We start from the raw sequence: 24,825 nt of genomic DNA on the forward strand, positions 1-24,825 counted from the left end.
GTTCTTGCCATCTATTTCTTGTTCTTGTCAATGTGTCTCTTTTTCCCTTAATCGAAATTTGGGTTTAGGTTGTTGTGCAGACCACCTTTTAAATTCCTGAAATTTACATCACACTTCCTGTGTTTCAGTGATTGGCTGAGGTATTCCTGATCAAGGACATTGTTTTGCTGTATGTTGCCTTGATAATTCTTGCTGTGGTTGTGCTTGCATTAGTGGTGGGCCACACCTTTTCAAAAGCTCTCCATAATGCTACACCTTCTTCAATCTCTTCACCACAAATGCGTTCAGTATTTGTTCAAAATGAGTCCAGAGAATATGGGTAGCTTGTTTCTTTTCAGTAAATTGCCATTTCACTTCCACAATAAGTGGGGGCCCGGAGTGGCCGAGTGGTCTAAAGCGCTCTTCGTTACAGATCACTGCCATCTCACCTCTGTCTGCGGCAGTTCAAGTCTAGGATTCAGCCAATGTGGGTATGTGAGAAAGCTTGCCAGTAGCTTCTCGTAGGTTGGTGTTTTTTTCCGGTGTTTTCCCGGGTTCTTCCTCCACCATTAATACTGGCCACCATGTATAGCCTATTGTGTGCTGAAAAATGGCGTTAAACCCCACAACAACAACAACCACAATAAGTGCCTCATGATCTCACGAGATGACATTGGTCATGTGGCTGATCAGAACAACGCTTGCATGTAAGTTATCATTTTCAGAGCAAGATCATAAAGACGAAAACGTAAAATATAACAGCATAATTTACGATTTCTGCAGAAAAGTATTGCAGTCATCGTTTGGGGGCATTCAGGTGCAGTAATGTTCACAAATTGGGTTGCATCTTTGCAGAGGCAATGTGTTGCAGGTAGTTTCCCAATTTTTCTGAGTTTTCACTGGACTTCAACTTTAAGATAGTGGAGAGTGCAAACCATCCAAGGCAGATCCCAAATGGGACAGGCTCAATGAGTGAAATACTCAGAAATTGTCAGAAACACATGAAAAGCATCACAGATGATGTAAATACATTTTCAGCCAAGTGATGGGGAAATGACTGTGTTTGCCATCAGCAACTGCCTCCTTATATGAGAGGTCATCTAGTGAGGCACATGTTGGCCAGCTTGGAAAAGCTACATTAAGTCAGCCATTACAACAAGAACATGTGACATCATTGTCTGGCTTTACTTGCACAAGTCATGTGATTTCCACCCAAAGTACCAATGTGGCTACCCTGGATAAAGAATTAGCCATGCAATGTTGGTTGCAGGCACAAAATGAATGTGTGCATGCCAAAAATGGAAGAGATCATGGCCAGTGTTATGTATATTTGATTTAATTTAAATCTGATTTTATTGTTTGAAAGTTTTTTCTAAAAAATAATTTTTCAATTTCATTATATGTCAAAATAATGTAGTTCTATTTACTAGGAACTCGATACTTTTTCCAGAAAATAGTTTGACCTTGACTGTTCATTTTTGTAAATACATAAGGCTGACCTGGTTCCCAACCTTAATTCAAAATTAGTAACAGTCATGTCAACAAGTTTTTTAAAATTTTTATTGTGGGAATAATAAGGTTGAGATCGAGGCTTTGTTGGATACATGATCCTCAACTTGTAAATAGATTTTAGTGAAGTAAACAGCTTTTTTTAATTTTATTTTTTGAGTAAAATGATTTGTTCTTGTCAGGGCCATGCTGAGAGTACATGATGTAAACATGATCATGTGACCCTTATCCGGGCATCTGTTTTATGCAATATTCAAGTTTTAAACCATTGCTTAGAGAGAAATCTTACAGTTGGGCTGTAATGCCTGAATTTTTATGAGGCAAATTGTCTTTAGTGAGGGACAACACCATAATGCTCTGAACTTTAGTGATCTCTGATGACTAGTGAAATGCCTATATATTATCTGAGAAATCCATACAAATGACAGTGCTGCAAAGAAAGACTAAAAACATGAAGAATTCATCCTTAACAGAACTAAAGCTATTAATGGTTTAGCGGGGTCACAACCATTTGTTTGGCAGGGTCCAAATATAAAAACTGAATGAGCAATCAGGGGCCATAACTCTTGCAAATGATAATGTGTAATGCTAGAAATTAAATTCTTTCAACATCTCATCAGTACAAAGGTGCCTGCCAACACATCCAACAACCCTTGGTAGAGTAATGCTGCAGAAACTATAGACAGATGGATGAACAATCAGGGGGCATAACTTCTGCAAATGATATCATGGAATGCTGGAAACTGAACTCCTTCAAGGTTTCATCAATCTAAAGCTGCATACCAGATTTGGTTTAAATCCAACAGCTCTGGTAAAGTCAGGCTGCAGAAAGATGGCATAATTCCTGTGAATTATGTCGCGGAATACTGCAATTCGATCTTATAAAAGGTAACATCAATATAGAACAATATGCAAAGTTTGGTTGATGTCAAATAATACTTGGGAAAATTAAGCTACGGCAACAAAAGTTAGGGGAATAAGCAAAAAGGGTCGCTAATTCCTCTAAATGATGAAGACCTGCAATCTAATTCTATTGAGAACTTGTAAAAAAATTTAACAATTATCTGAAATATTATCTTGTGGAAACCCAAATCTTGACAGACAAAGGAATACTTGGTCAGACAGCTGGGTAGACAGATATCATTACAACAGGTCTCCACTGATTTTGGTATCTGAGACCATAATTATAACATGTGCATTACAATATTGGTGAGATATTTTTAAACCATAAAAATGTGTGGTACTTACTGCCATAGGATCCTCAAAGCTGGGTGTGTCTCCAACAGTAAGCGTAACTATGAGACTGGTAATGGACACAATCAAAACAGCCACCATCACCACATAAGGGTAGTGGGCAAGAATTCTTGCGTAACTGAAAGAAAAATAAAATTAAAAAAATGCTTATTAATGCTATCTGCTGCATACACATAACAAGAGTCTTTCAAAGGTATTAACCTGACTGGGTGGAAAGAATTTCCAGGAATTCAAGATACAGCAGTGTTATAACAGCCATTAGACACAACAGAATGATGTACTGGAGAACTGCCAGTGTGTAACAAAGCCAAGTGTGTTCTTTGATCTTTACTGCCAAGTGAGGCTGAAATAAACAACGGTATGAAAATGAGATGTTAATTTGCAACAGTGGGAGATTTTGTGTCCAGTACACATGTACACAAGTGACATTAGTTGTTTGGTATTCTTTTATGTGGAGCTGTAGATATGAGAGGCCTGACTGTCAATATTACTGAAAGTACTTGCGTTAATATAATTATTTCTCACTGATTACTATGATGGTGCTAAATTATGAAGAGATAATTTCACAGTACATTCTGTCATGGCCAGCGTGACACATAAAACATTAAGTTTGACATATGGGCTAGACTTGCAATAAATTGCTGACTGCGAGGGGTGGGATCTGCTCTGTTTTGGAGCATGAACTGAATTTTAAAGAGTCCATTCGACAATGGTCCAATGTAGGGTTAAGTATAAGTAATGAATGGGTTGAGACAAACCAGAGCAAAATCTTTGAAGAAATCTTGGGCCATTTGAAACAGGTGTACATCATAAATTGATTTTTTCTAGAATACTTATTGATAAAGGCAGACAAGGAAGGACTATTCTGGCTTTGATGGGAGTGTTACAGTTTTGGCATTTGGAGAAAGTAATTCTGATTGGCTAAACAAGGGTGTGTGTCTCCCAGATGAAATTCAGGGTTTTAAAACAATCTCCCTTGCGACATTAGTTGGTCCGAATTTTTCCGTCAAAAGGAGAAGCTGGCTCCAAGATCAGTAAAAAGTACTCCTCTCATTAAATAAATTGTCCAAGGGTTGGTTTCTGGAAATTTGAGAGTCCTGAAACCACAGAGGAGACAGAGGGAATTCTCTGATGATAAGCAAGTTAGTGATCAGGAAGCAATAAGGTATTGTCTCAACTGAATACAATATGTTTGTTGATATAAGACTGCACTTATTTATTGAATTTATTCATTTTAAATTCATATTTAAATTTTTCTTTTGAGTTCAGAAAATAATCCTGCATTAGTGGTCTTGAATATTATATGATTTATGTATTGTAAGAATATCATACAATATTTTGTTGGTATGAATGAGTTTGGATTTAGTCGTTTTGTATGTAATAGAAATCATGTATCATAGCAATTTCACGTATTTCTTCCGATACAAATTGTGAGAAGTTAAATGATTTGTATCATGTATGCTGAGAATTGATTTTCCTATGTTTTGAAATGTATGTCAACGAATCACTAATTAGCCAAGTATTGGTGGTATGACAAGGAGTGTGTGTGTTTTTAAATTTTTAACATGGCTTTAGCAATTTTTCAGTCATATCGCTATAATGTCTGCAGTGCGGCAGTTTACAGTGATGTATATCACTGGGGCATCATGCCATAGACATATTGCATGATGTCACATCATCCTGACACCAGGCTTACCAATCCTAACACAAACCTCTTAATGCTGAGCACCTAAAGAGGCAGCTGTCAGTACCAATTTTATAAGTCTTTGGTATGACTCGGCAGGGGTTCAAACCCATGACCTTCCGCGTCTGAGGTGGATGCTCTAGCCACTGGGCCACCTGAGCGGTCTGGTAAGACAAGGAGTGGAAGTCCATTAATTTGTTTGCGTAATTAAGTGAATTCTTTTCAACCGAGACTTGACAGTGTTAGCATTAGGAACATGTATCGACTAACATAGTTCAGCTAGTAATTTACAGCCTACAGCGGGGTGTGAATGTTTTTGTAAGAGGACTAATTATGTCAAAGTTCCAGAAAAAAAGTCAACTGCTCATGTAAAGACATTAGCATGTTCTTTTTCTTTGATTAACATTCCCATAATTACACTCCTTAAAGTTACTATGTGTGGCTGTGTGGTCACATGAGTGATTTCAACTTGGACGTATTTTCTCATTGCAATAGTAGCTTTACTAACAGTCTTTGATAAACATGAATGACACAGTGGTGTCTCTGATTCCACTGTTATTAGTAAGCTCAATCAGATTCTTTAACACAAAGTTGCCTTTCAACTTGATGATAATATCTTGACCGTCTATGTTTGACGTTTTCATTTTGCCAGTGAAAACTTCAAAAATCACAAGTTCACCTGGATCAATACAGATAACACGACTAGTAAAATCAGACAAATTTGCTTTGGTGGCAAACCTGCTGAGATCCACATCAGCTCTGTGTGGTTGAGCTGATCAATATCCATAAATGTTAATAGGCATTGTTGCATAATATTGCATGTACTTTAATGTGAAATCAATAAGTATTTGTGGTGTTGGTTAGCACTCAAGTGCAACCAATGATTCAATGACAAGATGACTGCATATGGGACCATCCAGCATTGTATGCGCTGACATAGGCAAATGAAACAATAGTTGTTTGCCACCAGGACAGCTACTAACTTCATAAATGGCAACATCTGTGATTCTGTACACAGTGATGTGGATAACACAGGCATCCACAATTTTAATAATTCTAATGCAACTCTACCATCGGCAGCTGTACCATACCAAACTACATCTTTGGATTTATTCTTGTGGGTTAATCCTGGCTGTACATTTTCCGAGGTTGGAATTTTGACCTAAAATCTTGGACGTCCAAGGTATTTCCATGGTTTTCCTAGGAAAACCTGGGAAACCTTGGACGATGCTGATATTATGTCCAAAGTTTTATAAGCAAACACCAGACATTATCTCATACATAAAAAAAATTTAGGAAATACCTTGGACAAAGCCTTGGACATGAGAACTTTCATTTTTTGGGGGGGCTTGGAAAAACCTCAAAAATAAGAACTTAGTCATTTTTGTTTTTAGCTCTAACTTAGCTCAGAAATGTAGACTTAGAAATTTTTTAGCTAGGAAATGGACTTGGTCTGTTTTAACTGTGCACTTAAGAGATATCTCTATATTTATTCAGAATGTATTTTTACAGTTTTTTAAAATGAATAATGTTTGTCATTACCAAAACAGCAAACAATTCTAGGACTTTAATTAAAATATTGACTTAATGTTGATTGCTTGCTTGACATGGGATTTACAGTGTACCATTTCAGTTCAGGCTTCATGGTGCCAAACAGGTTCACAGATTCTGGTTCCACATCTTATTTACGTGGAGATAAAATTATGAGATAAAGAACCAAAACCTATATACATGCGGGAATCCCCCCCCCATTAGAAAAATTCTTAGCATTCCTACACTTTTAATCACTTCATACAATCATGTTACTGTAACACAGTGGTCCCAATTCTAATGCCCTGTAACCACACAGGATAACTGTAAAAATGTATTTTCTAACAACTGATTCTAAAGTAAAGTCTTCAATGCTTAAAGGATCACATGACATCTTTCTTAAAATTTGTGTTTGTGTGTTAGTTATAGGAATAATAATTTAAAGTACCCGTTCAGAAGGATAATAAACTATTACATTATTAGTGTAAAAATGTTTTCTGAAAAATTGTATGACTGTTTATTTGTCACATTAGTTCTGAGAATAATAATTAGAAATATACAACTGAGTCTGAAAAAATTGCATGGATGATTGACATGGTACTCTTTTTAATTATCATTTTTAATATGACAGCTGATAATAGCACAGTTACATGAAGTTTAGTCCCTTTAAAAATGATTTGGGACGAATATACCAAACACTTGATAATGTTTTCTGACAACAAAAAGCGGTTGTACTCTGCTTGTACAATACTGATTCCATCTCTGAAGCACATATAATCATTTGGGGATTTTAAAAATATTAAACTTCACAAAGAAAGTTGTCTTTTGATGTTTAAATAACATTAAAAATGATCTCCAATGTTATTGATGACATAAATTTGAACAATGTTTTCACTCTGAGTTTAAATTGGTGTAAAATCTTTTTTATTTGCAATTAGTTCATATATAGTTCAAGTATTCATGAAACGTAGTAAAACAAGTAAAAAGGCAACATTTGTAATCTTCATTTAAGCTTTGCCAAGCTACATCTGACCTTTCAGTGATCAAGTAAAAATGTATGTCAATAGTTAAATTGTAGCTAAATTGTGTGTGATTTGGATTTTTAACGCAGCTTTAGTCATATCACTACGATGTCTGTGGTTTGGCAATTTATAGTGATATCTAGCACTGGGATATCATGCAGCAGACATGTAGCATGATGTCCCACCCAGTCACATTATCCTTACACCAGGCCGACGAGTCCTAACACTAACCTCTTAATGATGAGTGCCAAGCGAGGCAGCTGTTAGTACCATTTTTGTACATCTTTGGTATGACTCAGCCGGGGATCGAACCCATGACCTTCCGTATCCAAGGCAGATGCTCTAACCACTAGAGCGCTTCCTAAATTGTGAGTGGTAAATGATCACATAAAAAACACAAGCTTATATTAGTGTACATGTAGTTGATAAAGATTTTAATTTATACACCTTAATTCTAATACCTGAAGATGAACTCTTCCCTCTATATTTCCTTTGGACACAAATAGTTTCTCAACTGCAAATACATGGCAAGTTTATACATAGAGAAGGTATCTCTGAACTTCAATAGCTTCTTCTCCAATTTATTTCTTTTTTTCAAATGCATTTGTAAAAGAGTTCTGCTTCTTGACCTTGTTTGTCTTAAAAACACTGATAATGTCAGTGCTTTGTTAAAGCCTCCTTGGTATATATGTTTATGAGACCAACCCACCCCACCCCATGTGTATTTCCTATTGCACTAAGCACTTCAAGTTTTGTCGGGAGTTTTACAAATTATTTTTAATATTTTTTTAGTTTTTTATTTTTAACTCTTGGAAATAGTGCTAGTGTCAGCAGCTTAAATAGCGATGGTTGGCAGACTGGGAACTTTTATTTGTTTGGCCTTATACGGCACTCCTGGTCTGTGGACGATTGGAATCTTGGGGATAATTTTATCTTATAGAACAGAATTTAGATAAATGAAGGACCCTTAGTAATGCTCATAGCAGGTGCTTATCTACTTACTGCTTTTAAATTAAAAAAAATACTTCAGTTGTGGAAAGTTCTGGGAAATATCTTTTGTATTCTTCCATTGGTTGCAGAGCATGGAATTATCCAATCACAGCAGCCGATTCTTCAATCAATCTTGTATGCACCATAATAATAAATTCGAAATTGGTCAGTTTAAAGCAAACTGGTCTGTGAAAACTTGCGTTACAAAGGAGTGTATTCATCAATTGCCATAACTTGTTTGCATTATGTATGTGATAATCCTAATACCGGAAATGATCGTAACCTCCTAAATATTGTTCAGCCAAGAAAGGCACTCAAAGATTACAAAGTCGGAGATTTGGTGTCTGCAAGGTTGCAGAGTTTTGGGATTACAGAAGGAATTATTGGAAGGATTGGAGGTATGTCTGCTTTTTTTTTTAATTATGTTACATTAAATTTGAAATAGATAAAAAAAACATTTAATGGCTTTCGTTTCATAGGTCGGCTGTACACTGCATCAGTTTTTCAGTCGATTGTGTCTGTTTTTTGGTGGGAATGGGGTTGTTTGGTGAACTATAAATAGTGTATAATGTCATTTATCCACTAGGCATTGCACTGTCAGCCATACTGTTTTCGAACAAACATGTAGGTATACAGAGTTCAGTAAATTTTATTGTTATTTTCATCTTTATCTCATTGATAGTTTGTGTGTGTTGTAGAAGATGGATGTTTCAAAACAAATAATTGTCATGAAACAATGGTATGGAAATTGGACCGAGTGTTCCTGCTTCTATGCATCGTTTAATCCTTATAGATATATGATAATCATAATAATAATCATGATATTAATAATAACTATTGTTATTGTTTTTCTAATTTTATCTATACGATTCAGTTTAAGTTCTTTGGAAGACTACAGTACATTTTATGATAAAAATTATTTAACTATGCCCATTTTTAATAGAGCAGAGCAAACAAATCCATTAACATTTGTTGAATTTAGAAGAAAAGAATCAATGGTTTTAATTCTTTATTATTATTATTAATCATGAAAATGAGGTCATGTTTAAAATCGTTGAAAGAACAATAAAATCTGAAAACATTTAATGACTCAAAAATGGATCGAAGAATAACTGAGTACATAATTATTATAGTGAATCAGAAAAATAGGTTTATGAATAGTGTTAAACAGAACAGAACATCCATGCATATAGGTTGTTAGGCAGCAAGAAAATCTACAAAGCAATCAATCAGATTCATTATTGCTTCAGTATACTGATGAAAAGCTATATTACTTAATCCATTTTCTTTAAGTACAGCATTTTATAATTTAAATAATTGTACTTGTCTGCCATATTATCAAGTGTTTGTCCGAAATTGCTTCTGCTTTCTACTTTGAGATAGGAGTAGTGACTCGCGACATCACATGATGGCCACTGTTTGACAACTTTATAGACATTGCAATCCCACATAGTATATGCCCTTCATTTTGGGTGTAAATTTGTGCACCATATTAAAATGATTAATGCTCATGCATGTCGTATGTTGATGATATTAAACAGTACTTAAACTGGATTTCCTTTGTTTGTCCAATTGAAAAGAAAATATGAAGTTCATGATACCAATCTCATGCAGCTCTATTTTACCTGTTGCATATGAATTCACAAAAACGCAAACAACACTATCTCTTAACTTTATAAAGGATGTCAGGTTACATAATTAAAATGACTATCATTTTTATTTTTAAAGGCCAACATGCCAAACCACATTTTTTTCAGCAATAAATATGGATATATGTATTATTTTTCCCTAAGTAATCAATTCCCATTACTAGTAAATGGCATGGAATGCATTTCATATTTTTTTAAAAGTTTGCACTTTTTTTTTTTAATTTAGGGTTCAAACAAGATAAGGTGCAAATCCACAATCACCAAAACCTGCCAAGACAATAGCAACAAAATAGACCACCAAGATGGCAACACCAAAACATATTAAGACAGTAACACCCAAAACGTCCAAGGTATGATAAAGCCGCAGCCATTTAAAACTTTTTAAAAACTTTCCAAGCAACAAGTATTGTGTCGTATTTTTAAGGGTTGATTACAGTAGCCTGGAATGCTGTATTATCACGATACTTAATGTCGTTATCAGTGTATATTAAAACCTATCTGTTATTGATGTATTGTTACAAATTGTAAAGTTTCTCTGACGTTCCCTCTACCTATGTCTATTAAAAATCTTGGTCAATCCAATCGTGTAAATTAAACTGTACCATGGGGGAATAACGCTACATTATTGCGGTATTACCTAACTTACGCATGGTAGCACGCACATATTATAATAAACATAAATTTCAACTTAGTGATAAGATGGTCAAACTTGCACTGGCTGAATATTTACACCAAAAAAGGATGCATTGACTCAATTGAATACACTTATGTCCATTAAGTTAAAATCCATGATAAAAACAGAAATTAAAAATGAAAAAAAAAAAATATATCACTTTGTCTGCATTTTAAGTGCAATGTGGGCAGAGAAATATATATATACAAATGAATCTATTATTAATATTATCATTAATACTGATATATTAATGATTTTAAAAATAGTTTAACTATTATTGCTTTCCTATTTGTGTAAGATAAATAGGATCATAAGCAATGTTGTGCTTATGTTGGTCCGTATCGGCTACCATGGAATGAAATTCCAAGCGTAATCGCATAAGGACATGTGTGTCACTATCAGTATATGACCTTCAATCATCAAACATCAGACGATACACTGAATATTTTTCATAATCAAAGCCAATGCAGGTATAGCAAATTTGATTGGAGGTTTGTATTATTAACATACAAGTAATTGCATGCACTTTACAAAAAAGTGATGTTTCTTCTTTTTCATTGTAAACTTATTTAAAAAATGTTGACATTTTGAGGAAATTGCACAAAAAATATTTGCATCCTTACTAGCTACAACTTTTACTTTGTAAACAATCGATAGACGGCACGTATCCAAAATTAATCAGAAAATCCCATTTGCCATGATAATAAAGCATTGGAGTATACAGTGAAATAATGATACATTAGTTTGAACTTTTGAGGCATCGAGTCAGGAACAGAATATAGTCTTGACTATAGTTGTTATAAAAAGTTTAGAATGATGGTCCCAAATTCAAAGAACAGTCAGTTGAAGAGATATAGCATTTTCAGGTTTAATACCTTTGTTTTCAGAACTAAGGATTCCAAAATTGATTTGTAAATTTAAGGCTGCCAATAACAGTTATGTTACACACAAACTGTTTGTTATACATGTATTAATTCATGACATTTTATATTTTTTTAAAAATACTGTTTTTTATAGAACTGATCCAATCGAAATGGCAGAATATCAAAGAGGCGATGATAAACAAGAAAATCTGTGAAGTGCTAAAACTATCATGAAACCAGTATATAGGTCGATGGATTTTCAAAATTAAATGGACAATTAGGCACCAAAGGAACCTTATGGGCATTCTTGATATTTGGACCTTTTAAAAATTGTATTTGTATGTGTTGAACATTATTGTTGATCTGATGTTTTATGCCAGGAAGGTGTAATAGAAATCCTCAGAAAATATGTACAAGGAATCCTTGGATGATATGTCCAAGGAAGGAATTCTCAGAATGTTTGAAAACCATGAACATGTCTTAAGATTCCTAAGAAACCTCTGAGCATTGGTTACAAAAGACCTTGGAAGTCCAAGGTCAACCTCGGACATTAGACAATAAAAACCTTGGACATAGGTTTAAAATAAATTTGTCATTGGACTATTACCTTGGAAAGTCAACAACCAACACTCCAAGGTTTTTCCTATGAACATTTGTCCAAGGTTTCCTGGGAAACCTCAGAATATGTACAGCTGGGATGTGACTGTGTTGCAACTGTTTGGCTCAACAAAAAAAACCTGCATCCCTGTAAAAAACCCAAATACATGACTGAGAGGAATTGTGCATGAAAATTGTAATGAGGCTCCACAACGTTGCCCTTGGCACTGAGCAATTCCACCAATGAAAGAAGTGCTGTTTGGGTCACAACTACAGCTTGTACATCTGCATTATTCGCAAGGGTGGTGTGTGTTTTAGACCTGATAATTGAGTATTGTTGAGATTCTGCATTATTGATGTATCCCTGATAAACATCATTGTTGGAGCAGCTGTTCTTGTATAATCATCATTGTATTTATTTGGCAAGTCCTATTAATACCATGGCCATGTCAACATTGTCCAAAATGGATTTTATTTTCCTTTCCAAGGTATCACTGCTGGACATATTTCTTATGACTGTGCTTTGATTGTTAAAATGATGCACCCGCATGAGACATATTCAAGTAAAGACCAGCACGATACCTGGCTGGTCCACCAGTCAAACCAATGGTAAGAAAACTACACAAATCTGAAGTAATCCACATAAACATGTCACAAAATTCATCCCATGTGTGGTCGGCGGCACACCAAGTCCAATGAGTATTTCCAAGACCATGTGTGTCACTGCTACAGAATATCATGTTACAGTTGTCATGGATCACGTCTGGCACATGGGTGTATCGTTGAATCTAATAGATCACATCAGTGTTTTTGTGCTGACCTCCGAAAATATTTTTGCAGGACTGACTTGATTTTCAAGCATCATTATCATCGTACACCACATGATTGATTTTGTTTGCATCCAAATTGCCAATGGTAGGTTCATCGTCAATGGTGGGGAAAAAATCGATGGAGGCTTCGCTTCCCATGGATGACAAAGTCATCTTGGTGTTATTACCACTTACCAACCATTTTTCAACATTTTTTAAACCAATATAACATGGTTAATCATCAGCTGATGGCACAATCACATACAAACAATTCCAGGTTAACCATTGTAAAATATTCAGCAACAGTTGTGTTTTTTATCAGATCCTGCAAGGCCAGTGACTAGTACACAAACTGAGTTTGGAAACATGGTTCCATGATCATGCTTGGCTGGTTTAGGTGATGCTTGTGCAGAGAAATCAATGACGTTGAAAGCGGAGCTTTTCTTATCTTTGCTCTTACCAAGAGCATCTTTGAATTTTCTTTTTCATGATGCCATTGAATAACTGACTGTTCTATAATATGATCATATGTCTTCATATTGTGTACAATGCCAGCCATATGTCTTCATATTGTGTACAATGCCAGCCATATGTCTTCATATTGTGTACAATGCCAGCCATGTTTTCATATTGTGTACAATGCCATCCATATGTCTTCATATTGTGTACAATGCCAGCCATATGTCTTCATATTGTGTACAATGCCAGCCATATGTCTTCATATTGTGTACAATGCCAGCCATATGTCTTCATACTGTGTACAGTGCCAGCCATGTTTTCATATTGTGTACAATGCCAGCCATATGTCTTCCTATTGTGTACAATGCCAGCCATATGTCTTCATATTGTGTACAATGCCAGCCATATGTCTTCATATTGTGTACAGTGCCAGCGATGTCTTCATATTGTGTACAATGCCAGCCATATGTCTTCATATTGTGTACAGTACCAGCCAAAACATGTACCAGAAATCCAACACGAGTTCAAACACATAATGGGCAAACCGTGATTACCAGAACTTGCACCTGGATACAAGTACTGTGGCCTGGCAAAGCACCTATCAATCATGCATGTTACCGACATGACCTTGTATGTAAAGCATCCAATGACAACCATCGACATCAACATGCCAATCATGACATCAACATGCCAACCATGACATTAACATGCCAACCTTGACATCAACATGCCAACCTTGACCTCATCCATGACTTAAATGTGATTAATGCAACAATGGGAGAAAGAATCACACAATTAGCCATCAAAGCTGGTATGAAAGCCAAGACTGCACTTGGTGTCGCTTCTTAAAAGTAAAAATTAAACCAATATAAACAAAAAATGGACACAAAAAGCCGAACATTATCCAAAAAGTCAGACATTATGGAATCATCATGGTTGTTGGAAAGGTTAAGCAATCTTGGAACAGTTAGCCAGTGTGGCCAATGTCATTCATGCACTTGAGCATATTAATACAAGTGGCTCATTCACATGGCCATGATTGTTACAAGTAGATCCTGGCAAAGAATTTCTGAGGCTGTGATGCTGGCCAAACACTATGCGTGAGTATGTTCCAGGCATGTCAGTGTACATCATGACCAGGTTTTTGCGGAACGATTTAATCATACTCTTCAAGAACGGTGATTTAGAGCGGTTAAGGCAGATATGAAACACCATTATTTGTGTTAATATGTCATTCACAAGTATCAATCGTAAGTTGGCTTGCAATTTCATGATGAGCAAACACTGATGATGATTCCGTGGAAGGGTATAGATACTGCTTGGTATCAAGCTGGGACACTCACTTTGGTGCACTGGTAAACACCAAGGATGCTTTTTGGATCAGATCAAATTTGTGGTGTGTAAATTCAAGACAGTCTCAAAGACACTCCAGGTACAGTTTGTATTTGAAATCCTTTTGCACAATCACCCATGGAACACCTTAGGCCTTTTTAATGTTTTTGGATCGAACCAGTCAAATAAATTTTGGATGGCAGCCCCACATACTCTTCTACTAGTAAATCCAAGTAATCGTCTTTGTACTTACCAACCACCTTTCTATTGGTGTTATAAAACAACGGTTGTTCTTTCAGATACTCAAAGGTATTAAATTCGCTGGCCAAGCTTGGGTGTGCCATGTACACATCATCAGTGGAGATATGCATCAGCAGTGAGTCAGTAGCGGTGCAAATCATCTTGACCTGATCCTGATAAAATTGTTCGAATCTTGTCATAGTAAAACTCATACATGAGTAGCTTCGACAAGTCCAGCACAGATGAACTCACAAAGATTGTTTTTTTTCTTCAGTTTGAGTTTTGACTTTGTACTGTGAATGGCAGCAAGTCCACAATCAAAATATTTTCTGAATTCAAAGGCCAGTTCAGTGATGAGCCATTTTAGTTTGTCTTGCACACTATCGTCATCAAAATCGACTCGGATTCATTTGCACAGATTCCCCCAAACATTGCACTGTTCATGAGCTTGAAAAAGTCCAATTCAGAATCATTGGTGGCCTTTATGCACATGACTGTATTCATCCAGGCTTTCTGACCAAATTCTAGCACTTAATCGATTTTGGTTATACTCATTCCCAATTGCAGATACAACTGCAATTTTTTATATGCGCAGTACATAGTTGTTTTCCATCCGAAGACTTGGTGCCAGTTTGGTTCATTTGGTGTATTTGTGACCGGACTAATGAATGATCAATCACGGCTACAAATTCTTTGCTACTTGCCAATTTCAGTTTATGCCATAACCTAGGAGAAACATCTATGGCATAAACTGAGCATCTCCTGTATTTGAAAGAATCAATTTAGGAAATAATTTTTTTAAAATCAGTATTTTCCACCACATAAGCCATATTTCTTACCTTAAAGATAACAATAGAAACCATACACAAGTAGAGTCCAGCTGCAAGCAACAAACACCCTGAACAACAATTCATATAATGTACTGGGCAATCTGGGTCTATGTTCATTGTCCTCCTGATTTCTCCTACAGAATTTACACCCTCTTATTTCTATGTACCCCACTACAGATTTAAAAACCAAAAGAATCAGTGATATACAAAATGCATAAAACGTAGTCATTTCATTGAATTGATTTCTAATTTCTAATCTGACTGTCCCCAAGGAGTCCGACCGTTGACCTAATGGTATTTCAAAGCAAACTGTAGCTATCGATGTAAACAAGCAGACTACTCGCTGTTTATTTCTTGTTTCTAGAATAGTTTATTTCAGTAAAAACTGTGAAGTCTGCATCCAATCTTTGCAGTGTCTAGTTGCAGACCCGGGTACTTGCCCGCTGATAATAACACGGGTAATAAAATGAACAACTGGGTAATAAAATGAACAATATAAATGTCTGGTTTAACTAATATCATTTTTGCCTAACAGCTGTGACCCTGGAGTGAGTATTAGCTGTTCAAGTTAGGGCCGCTGTTCACATGTTCATTTACTGGAACTTTTTTATTAGCGGGAAGTCCAAGACATATTTTTGTCATGGCAAAGGCAGCACAAAAAATTGCTTACTGTAACATACACTCCTTATACTAAGTTAGGAAAATATGAATGAAATGGACAACTGTATAGAATGCGATTTTTCACTGAAATTTTTAAATATAAGGGAAATCTTTGTTATTTAATAACACTGAAGAAAAGAAAATCTAATAAAAATTTACCATGCATGTAAATATTGTAATTTCTGCATTAATTTTATATGAAAAAGTTCCAATTAAACAGATGGATTCTTGAATGTGAAACCACTTTGTCACCGATTCTATTTTGATACTACATACATAGCGGACCAGTCTAAATTGAAAATAAATGGCGTCAGATATCATTTCTACTAATCCACATCGACTTAGCCGATTTGTGACATAATTTTAACTGCAGATCCAGGTAAGTTGCAAAAATAAATGTATGTTTAAAAAAAATATGTTTTTCATACAGTTTTCTGTAATTATGGCATGTAATATATGGGTTGCTCTTTTTATGCTCAGATTATGCTTTTTTGCCACTTATATTAGTAAAAAATTACACTCGTACCTCTCTTGAGGAATGGCATGTGTGAACCTTAAACAAAGCAGTTCAGGTTCACATTTAATACAATTTCCCTTTCATCAGGTACCCGGGTAACCTACTGTTACAATTGATGAGTACCCTGTAGATATTACACAAAATTGTGACATCTCTACTCTAGTTTAATATTTCAAAAACAAACTGAACAAATATATAGGGGAAACCCTTGCAGACATGTGTTCAAAGAGCTGAAACTCTTCAATCAATGAAATTATTGAGATCATCAAAGACAATAACTACATGACATCTGATGCTTGATAACACAGACAGGCCATAGCAAATATGGCGACAATATTACTAAAGAAACTCCTGTTTGATTTTAAATGCAAACAAGTTGACAGTGTTTGGGACCCTCTGATGACAACCAGATTAGAATTTATAAATCAATGAATGAAATGACTAAGTTTTATGCATTTTTTATGTTTTTAATGCCTTCTGTTTTTAAAATTGGTAGGGTGGTACAAACGGGATGGTGTGAGAACACAATAACAAACTGTATATACCTAGAGCTGCACATCATCTGAGTCTCTGCCTCAGGTTACAAGTGAGTATATACGGTACTATGAAATAATTCTGTTGGTCCAACGAGGTTGATTTAATAAGTACTTCACTGTACTTAAAATATGACTTTAGTGTATCTGAACATTTTGTTACATTCAACTTCTTCAAAGAAATGGATTGTATTGCAACACTAACTACGTAGAGGATACACTTACCACCACATACTGTGCCATACACGATGATAATTCTTCTGTAAAAGCTGTTGCTGTCAAATCTAGACTTTTATTTAAATATTTAACATCTGTGACAAAATCTTGCAATCATTTCATCTGACCATTTCCACTGTATAGTATATATAGTGTCCTGTGGAAAAAAAAAAGAGAAAATAAACCAGTGTTTCTGTTTTCTTTCTGAGTTAAGTAAGTAATGCTTACCTACATAATTGTAGAGTATCGATATATATATATATATATATATATATATATATATATATATATATATATATATATATATATATATATATATATATATATTTCCCCAAAGCATTCAAATATACTATTTGTTCTGTTATGTTTACCACTCTGAAGATACTCTGAAATAAATAACACTTAAAAACAAAACTATTAATAAATATGTTCAATAATAATTTGTCTGCTCCTTTTATACCAATGAGGATAAATGCTGTATTAAAGATGAGTTCTCTGAATCATGTCTTAGTTGTTTACTTCCAGTCTGGCTGAATTGAATGATTCCTAGGTCATCGTCCAAGAAGAGGAATCCTTACCTCCCACCTCCTTAAAAATAACTTCACTGACAGGTCAATAGATTTTTACCAGTGGCAGCACAGAATACACACAAACATTTTGAAACACATTATTCCTAGTGACCTCAAAATACATAATGCAATAGCTGAATTTTATTCTCAAGTCACAGGGTAGAATTAATGTAATGTACAGATTTCTTCCTGTATATAAAGTGAACGGCAGGCACTATACAGTATTCTCTTGAATCCATCCTACTGCATAGACTATACAGTCCAATAAAGTGCTACTACTTTTAATTAAAAGCAAAGACTACAAGCCATAAACAACTGTGTACTATTATTGGTGGAGTGATGGGAATGATTGCACTTGTTACTAGTCTATGCTCTTAAAATAATTAACAGAAAAGAGTGAAGTCAACAAGCTTTGTTAAATTTAACAAATAATTTTAGAATACAAAGTGAAAATGCGAAAAAAGAGGTCATGGTATTGCGAATTAAATCCCAAAATAATCCAAGAATTATAGACACAATTCCTAATAATAAAAAGTGCTGAATAAAACTCAGTTTAAGTCCAGAAGAGATCCAAAATTGAAGGCAATGATGTGTATGTTATAGCCTATGGAGTACAGATGTGTGAACAGCCTCCTGTTGAATCACAGAAATATTTTTCCAACTTTAAATTCAGTATAAATTCCAGTGAATGTCTTTATCCAAGAATTTTATCAGAGTACTTTTGCCTTTACAGACAAAATAATCACTTGAATTCAAAAACTAATAACTAAAAGTGCTAGATGTTAAAGCGATACTGGTCAGATCCTCACAGTCACAAGATTATATAGTTCTCTACCCTCAGGTCACAATTAGCATTTTCTAAAAACCATTACCCAATGGAAAATAACCTTCAAGAATGATCTAACAAACCTTGTTTATTTACAATATAATAACCTGCAAAATTCACTTAAGAATCTCCGAAACCCTGACCCAAATCAACATATTTACTCCTTGTTTACCTAAATAATAATCCTGATAACAAACTCATATACCCAGAGAATAATGAAGCTATTATTAGTTGTTGACATAAATGAAATATATAAAAAAGTCAATCAGGTCAAACAGAAATAAACTCAATTTTGGACAAAGTCAAGTCCAGCATACAAAGTTACATTACAATCACATATAATCAAATTTTTTAAAATTTAAAACAAACAATCAATTTAAATAGAAAGAAGTCCTAGTAATAAAAAGTCCTATGGAAACTGAATTCAAATCGCAATGAAAACCAAAATGGAAGGCTATGATGTATGCTGTGGCCAGTGTCATAGTGATGTGTCAACAGTTCATTGTTGAATCAAGGAAAATAATATTCCAGTGTTTGAATTCTGTGTAAATTTCAATAACTGTCCTTGTCTAAGAATTAATTTAGAGCACAAGTATTTCCAGGGAAAACAAACCTGAAATCCAAATAAATTGAAGAAAATAATAATTAGCCCCAAAACTAGTCACAACATAAAACACTTTAACTTCTCAAGTGATAACACATTAATGACTATTCTTTCTCAAAACATCAATAATAAATCTAGCTACAACGCAGAACAGATGCCTGGATGTCAGTCAATCCTCTGGAAAAACCTAATTGATACATGTTATTTGTCATGTACTCCAACTATGACCTCGATTCTATTTATTAATCTTACTCTGAGAAAGAATTTAAATATTTTTTTAAAAAGTTGTTTACTACAACTCTTATTGATTCTGAATCAAGGTCAGGAACTACATTAGGTCAGTATTAGATACAATGTCTCTATAAAGTTGTTTATGACAAAAATAAAAAACTGAACTGAACAATATCAAATCCAGTAAATAAAGTTACATTACAATAGTATGTAACAGAATATTTAAAAAAAATTTAAATTAACAAACAATTAAATTAAATCAAATATAAATTACCGGTAAATCTTATATACATAACAATAGTACCGTTTCAGCACACTGTAATTTCTGCCATGAGCTCAGACTTAACTCTTAACACCCACACCGCATTTTAAGCAAGGCTTGGGTCCTAAACAACTCATCCCAATGCTTGCTGAATGATAGCTGTTACACTCGTAATAATGTTTTCCACATGGGGTTGTTGATCCAAGGATCACTTATATTGCTCATGACATCATTATATAATAATCTTAAAGAACATTTTTGCCTCAGTTATATAATGAGCATGTGGAATGTGGCAAGGGAATTAAGGGAGAAATATTTTCAGCTAACTGGAATTAAAATTCCATTTCCTTGATCAAAGGTTGCCCAAGAAAATTTGAGAAATCAGATTAGGGTCTAAGAAGCCAAGAAGGAGTTTGCAAGATTAGCTATGATTAAGCCACAGGAGGCTACAAGGTTTGATTCTGATAGAGTAACCATTAAGAAAAAATGCATTAAAATACCATATGATTTACAATTATATGAATATATCTGTGCGCTAAGGAGTTTAGGCTTGATGGTGTTGTGCACATTTGGTCAACGTTACAGATTGACAATCCTGGGATTGATCCCCATGACAACATTTTCATCGATGTGTCAATGAATGACCAGAGGGCAAGGATGATTATAGATTGCCTAGGGGACGATAAGAGGCATTTTTAAAAAAAAATCAAATATACTGTCACTGGCAATCTTGTTGCCAATGATGGGATCGATGCCCCAATGTGGAATAACCAGGATAAATTTGACCCTGTTCGGGAATCATGACGATGCCAACACATCATCATTTTCAATCAAAATTTTAAGCTGGGAATGTTGACAGGTATTGACAGGCCATATTATGAACAAGCATATCCCATGACTGCTGTTTGTTTATGCGCTTTATGCATTAAATGAACCTAATATTGATGCTCTTCAACCAATAAGAGGTGCTAGCACCCAGATTGTTATCTTAAACTGCATAGCTCAGTGGGTAATATAACATTTCATGAACACACTAGATGAGGAAATGGACTGATAGAATTACAAGCAGTTAGAAAAAAAAGAAGAAAAAAAGGCTGAAAGTGTTAGATGGAATAGAAGATATTGCCGTGTTGGATTTTTTTCTCCCTAAAGTAGCAAAAGCAGCATATTGATTAGGTTTTGTAAAGTTCAGGCAACTATCAAATGCAAGGTGCCCTAATAGTGATAGTCAACCACAATGCCCATGAGTGGACTGCAAATGTAACAAGATTTCCACCTTTAAAAAAACTACCTGATTTTATAATGGTAATATTTTAAATGTATTTATAATATTGCATTAACAATCAAGTATCAGTCTGGGATCCGATGGTGGGTTTGATCAATTCCTACTACCATCTGGCAAACTTTATCATCCACAATCTCTTCATGAGCAGATGACACAGGTAGCATTATAATCCAAAGATGACACAAATGTTGATGACTTGCTGAATAATTGTTTTACAATCTTGTCTGTCATTGCTCACTTTTGCCAGCAAAAAAAAATTGTGGCGCCCAACACAAAGGGACATTACTGAGTCTATACTGTGTTCATGCATTGAATTAGGACGCGGTGGCCTTTGGAACACAAATTCAAACTTTGATGATGTAATTTCTGTTCATATGGTAGCTTGTAATCCTGCTAGTTTTCTTAGAAAGGGTGAATGCGAGCCATATTTTAAGTGATTTGGTCATCTGACTGACACATGAAATGACAAGAGTTGCAATCAACAGTCTGTTGCTGGCGGATCCCATTGATTTAACTGGACTTGCTGAGATCAAATTATTTGAGTTTGCCTAAAAAATTCATCTGGTTATTCCTGCTTGGTTTGGTCACCACATTAATAAACCAGACTGAGACTACTACTCCAGAAAATAAATGCGGTTGGGCTCAAATAGTATTATTGAGATTCATGCTTGATTAGGGGATAATAATGTCGCTGACAGTGACAGAAATATTCAACCAGTTTCCTGCTTGGTTTGGTCACCACTTTAATAAACCAGACCACTGACATGTCTTGAAAGCAACTGACGTTGAGGAGCTAGTGCCCTGATTTGCTAGTGAATCAATGCTGGTGGTAATTGTGTATTTTCCAGAAATATCTGTAACTGTTCATGGACAAATCAACTTTGAGAAGCCATAAAATCTAGCATGTAGATTGCAGCCCTACCAGCCGATCTTACCACATGGGAAATTTTATGTGTGGCTACACTCCATATAAAATCAGTTGCTTTTACCCCTTCCAAGTTCATATAAATACCTGACTGTCACGTTGCTACCCAGCAGTTGGCTCACAGGCGAATCCTGTTGCTTAGCATGTTTGTTTTTCTTCATAATTGCAGTGATGGCTTTCATAGCAATTCCATGTGAGACTGCATTGTTTATTGCAGCTATTATGATTGTCAGCCTCGCAAATCATTCATAAGATTGAGTGTCCATCAGTAATTCCTGGGTGTACTGATATCCAAGCAATCGCTCAGCAAGTGTTCAATTAAATCACTCAACGATTGTCTGATCATGATGGATCTCACTTCAACATTACATTTCTGCATCAGCAATATTACTGCACCAATAAATTCTTTGCCAGGATCAACCTGTAGCAATCATGGTCATTATAAATGTCCATGTTGATAAATTGTTAAAACGCTGCTGGAACTTCAATTTCTGTTTTAGTTGATGATTCCACTTCCTAGTATATAGGTGAAAAGTCATTGACTGTCAGCGTGTATTTGTATGTGCATTATCGACTCTACTCTTACGCACCCTGTAGCGGAGCAAAAACATATCTGCTTGATGAACTTTGTTGGGAATGCTGACATCAAACCGTCCATAGTGAATCATTTTAGGTGGTTGCAGATAAATATGAAATATTGCTTGTCAAGACAATCAGTCGGTGGCAATATCAAGCTTGACACCACTGTACCAGCAAGTTTGCTAATCGTCAATGCATTTCCTGTAATAGTCTATAATCATGGTCTATAATAGATTCCATGATATAATTATCGGACAATTAAGTGTCTGTTCCCAAAACTAGTTTATTGCTCATTGCCGATCTTATCAACCAGTTGACTACACACTCCCTTATACTTTTATTTTTTATAGACTTCAGCGTGTTGATAAGCTTGACATCAGTGATATGTCATTGTTGCGGATCTTTATTTTTATAAGGAACGTCACGAGCATTGCACACATGATCAATCGCATTCACTAGAAATTCGCCAGCTTTTGGTCAGTTTTTCCTCGTCAAATCTAATATGAAGTCGGGTTTCAGGACTACAATAATTATATCCCGGAATATATTTTCACCCTGGTATTTACCCCATGGAGTTCCTGGTAATTTGCCCAAGTGGCGCAGCGATATCACCACCGCTGCCTAGCATCTCACGAGAACATGTTGGAGATTCATAAATCATGTAAGATGCAAACTTATAAGATCTCAACATTTTTTAGTGCATTGATTTTAATAATGGACCCGCAAAAATGGTCAGTTCACACACATACACCCCGCTGCTGATATAAATCGACCTGGTCAAAAGGGGTCCATGGTACTCTTGACCAGAAGAAAGCTTCTGACAGATTGGAACATAATAACATACAAAAAGTATTATAAAAATTTGGCTTCAGAAAACATTTCCAAAAATGGACCGAAATACTGTACATGGAATAACCTCAACAGTACAGGCAAATGGAGCAATTACAGAAGAATGGCAAATGAGCAGATGATTGCACACATTTCATCAAGGAAGCAAAATCCTTTAAGCACCTGCAAAAAGAATTTGAAAATTTTGGAAAAACTTCTGGCTCCAAATCAACCATGACAAAAACTAAAATTGCAAAGATAGGAATCTGGAAGGGGAATCACCTGGGATACCCATAAGGCAAAAAAAGACAACTACAAATACATAGTATCAAAGATAAAAGAGAATATAGCTATCTGGGCCCTTATGCCACAAAGCATAATAAAGCAAACCCAAATAGTGAAGACGTACATGTATAGTACAATGAATTATGCATATCATAAAATCCATCGACCTGGTTTTACTTTTAAAAACCGACCGGATATATATATATATATATATATATATATATATATATATATATATATATATATATATATATATATATATGAATAACCTTTTAACTAAAAGACTAGATGTTCCACAGAAATATAAACATATCAAAGAAATAATTATATAATACAGGGACAAAAGAGAATAATGGGAAACAAAAAGTGAGAGAGAGAGAACATATGAGTGGATCAGGGAGAAAATAACTAAAAATGTAAGATGCAAAGTCTAAGAACAAAACTGAAGGATTAACAGAGAAAAAATGTGTCAAAGACATGGGTGGGTATAAAATTGTTAAAAATTCAAAGTATGATATTCAAATTTTCACATTATGTATAGCTTAATGTTGAAGTGGCTCTTTAATGCCATATGATAAAAGAGACATCCAAATAAAGATGTAAAATTTTTTGAAAACTTTTATTGATCCTAACAATCCATTACCCAGGTACCCAATCAAAGAGCAATTAAATGAGTACAAACCTTAAGTAAGTCAACAGTTTAAAAAAATTCACAGCATCCTATAAATATCACTACCTAATATCATCTGGTATGAAGTCCAGGAATTCATCCTCATTATCTGATAAAGTTCTGAAATCCTCCATCGTTGTCTAGTAACCATCGTGGTCTAATCATCATAAATATCATCCGACTTCCCTTCCTTACCCTCACTATCATATGTGGATGCTTATTCAGATACTGAGCTTGAGCTTGAACTTTAATCATACAGTTTGTAAAATCTATTCAAGGTTGCAACTTAACACGTCATTTTGTTTGGCAAGATGAAATAACCACCCTATGTTACTTGCCACTGTACAACACTGGTGGCTCGATCAAAGAGTTGTCACATGGGAAAACATTGGATTCAGGTAAATTATTTTACTGG

At 35.0% G+C, this 24,825-nt stretch overlaps 1 protein-coding gene across 4 annotated transcripts in view; it reads right to left on the reverse strand.

The window, feature by feature from the left end:
- The window catches only part of LOC149805753 (protein dispatched homolog 1-like), a 62,675-nt gene that overhangs the window by 33,055 nt on the left and 4,795 nt on the right, over positions 1-24,825 (reverse strand). For 3 of the 4 annotated variants that reach the window (XM_089950423.1, XM_089950425.1, XM_089950424.1), the window contains exons 2-3: positions 17,356-17,503; positions 2,737-2,860 (exon numbers count right to left, since the gene is read on the reverse strand). In XM_089950423.1, coding sequence (XP_089806549.1) covers positions 2,737-2,860; positions 17,356-17,363 — 132 coding nt within the window. In that variant the 5' untranslated portion in view covers positions 17,364-17,503. Of the gene's footprint in view, positions 1-2,736; positions 2,862-17,355; positions 17,504-24,825 lie in introns of those variants that run through there. The other variant, XM_089950426.1, reaches the window with a different exon arrangement.

This window comes from Sinohyriopsis cumingii, chromosome 2 (genome assembly GCF_028554795.1).
Source record: "Sinohyriopsis cumingii isolate HCF-2022 chromosome 2, ASM2855479v2, whole genome shotgun sequence".
Taxonomy (NCBI): domain Eukaryota; kingdom Metazoa; phylum Mollusca; class Bivalvia; order Unionida; family Unionidae; genus Sinohyriopsis; species Sinohyriopsis cumingii.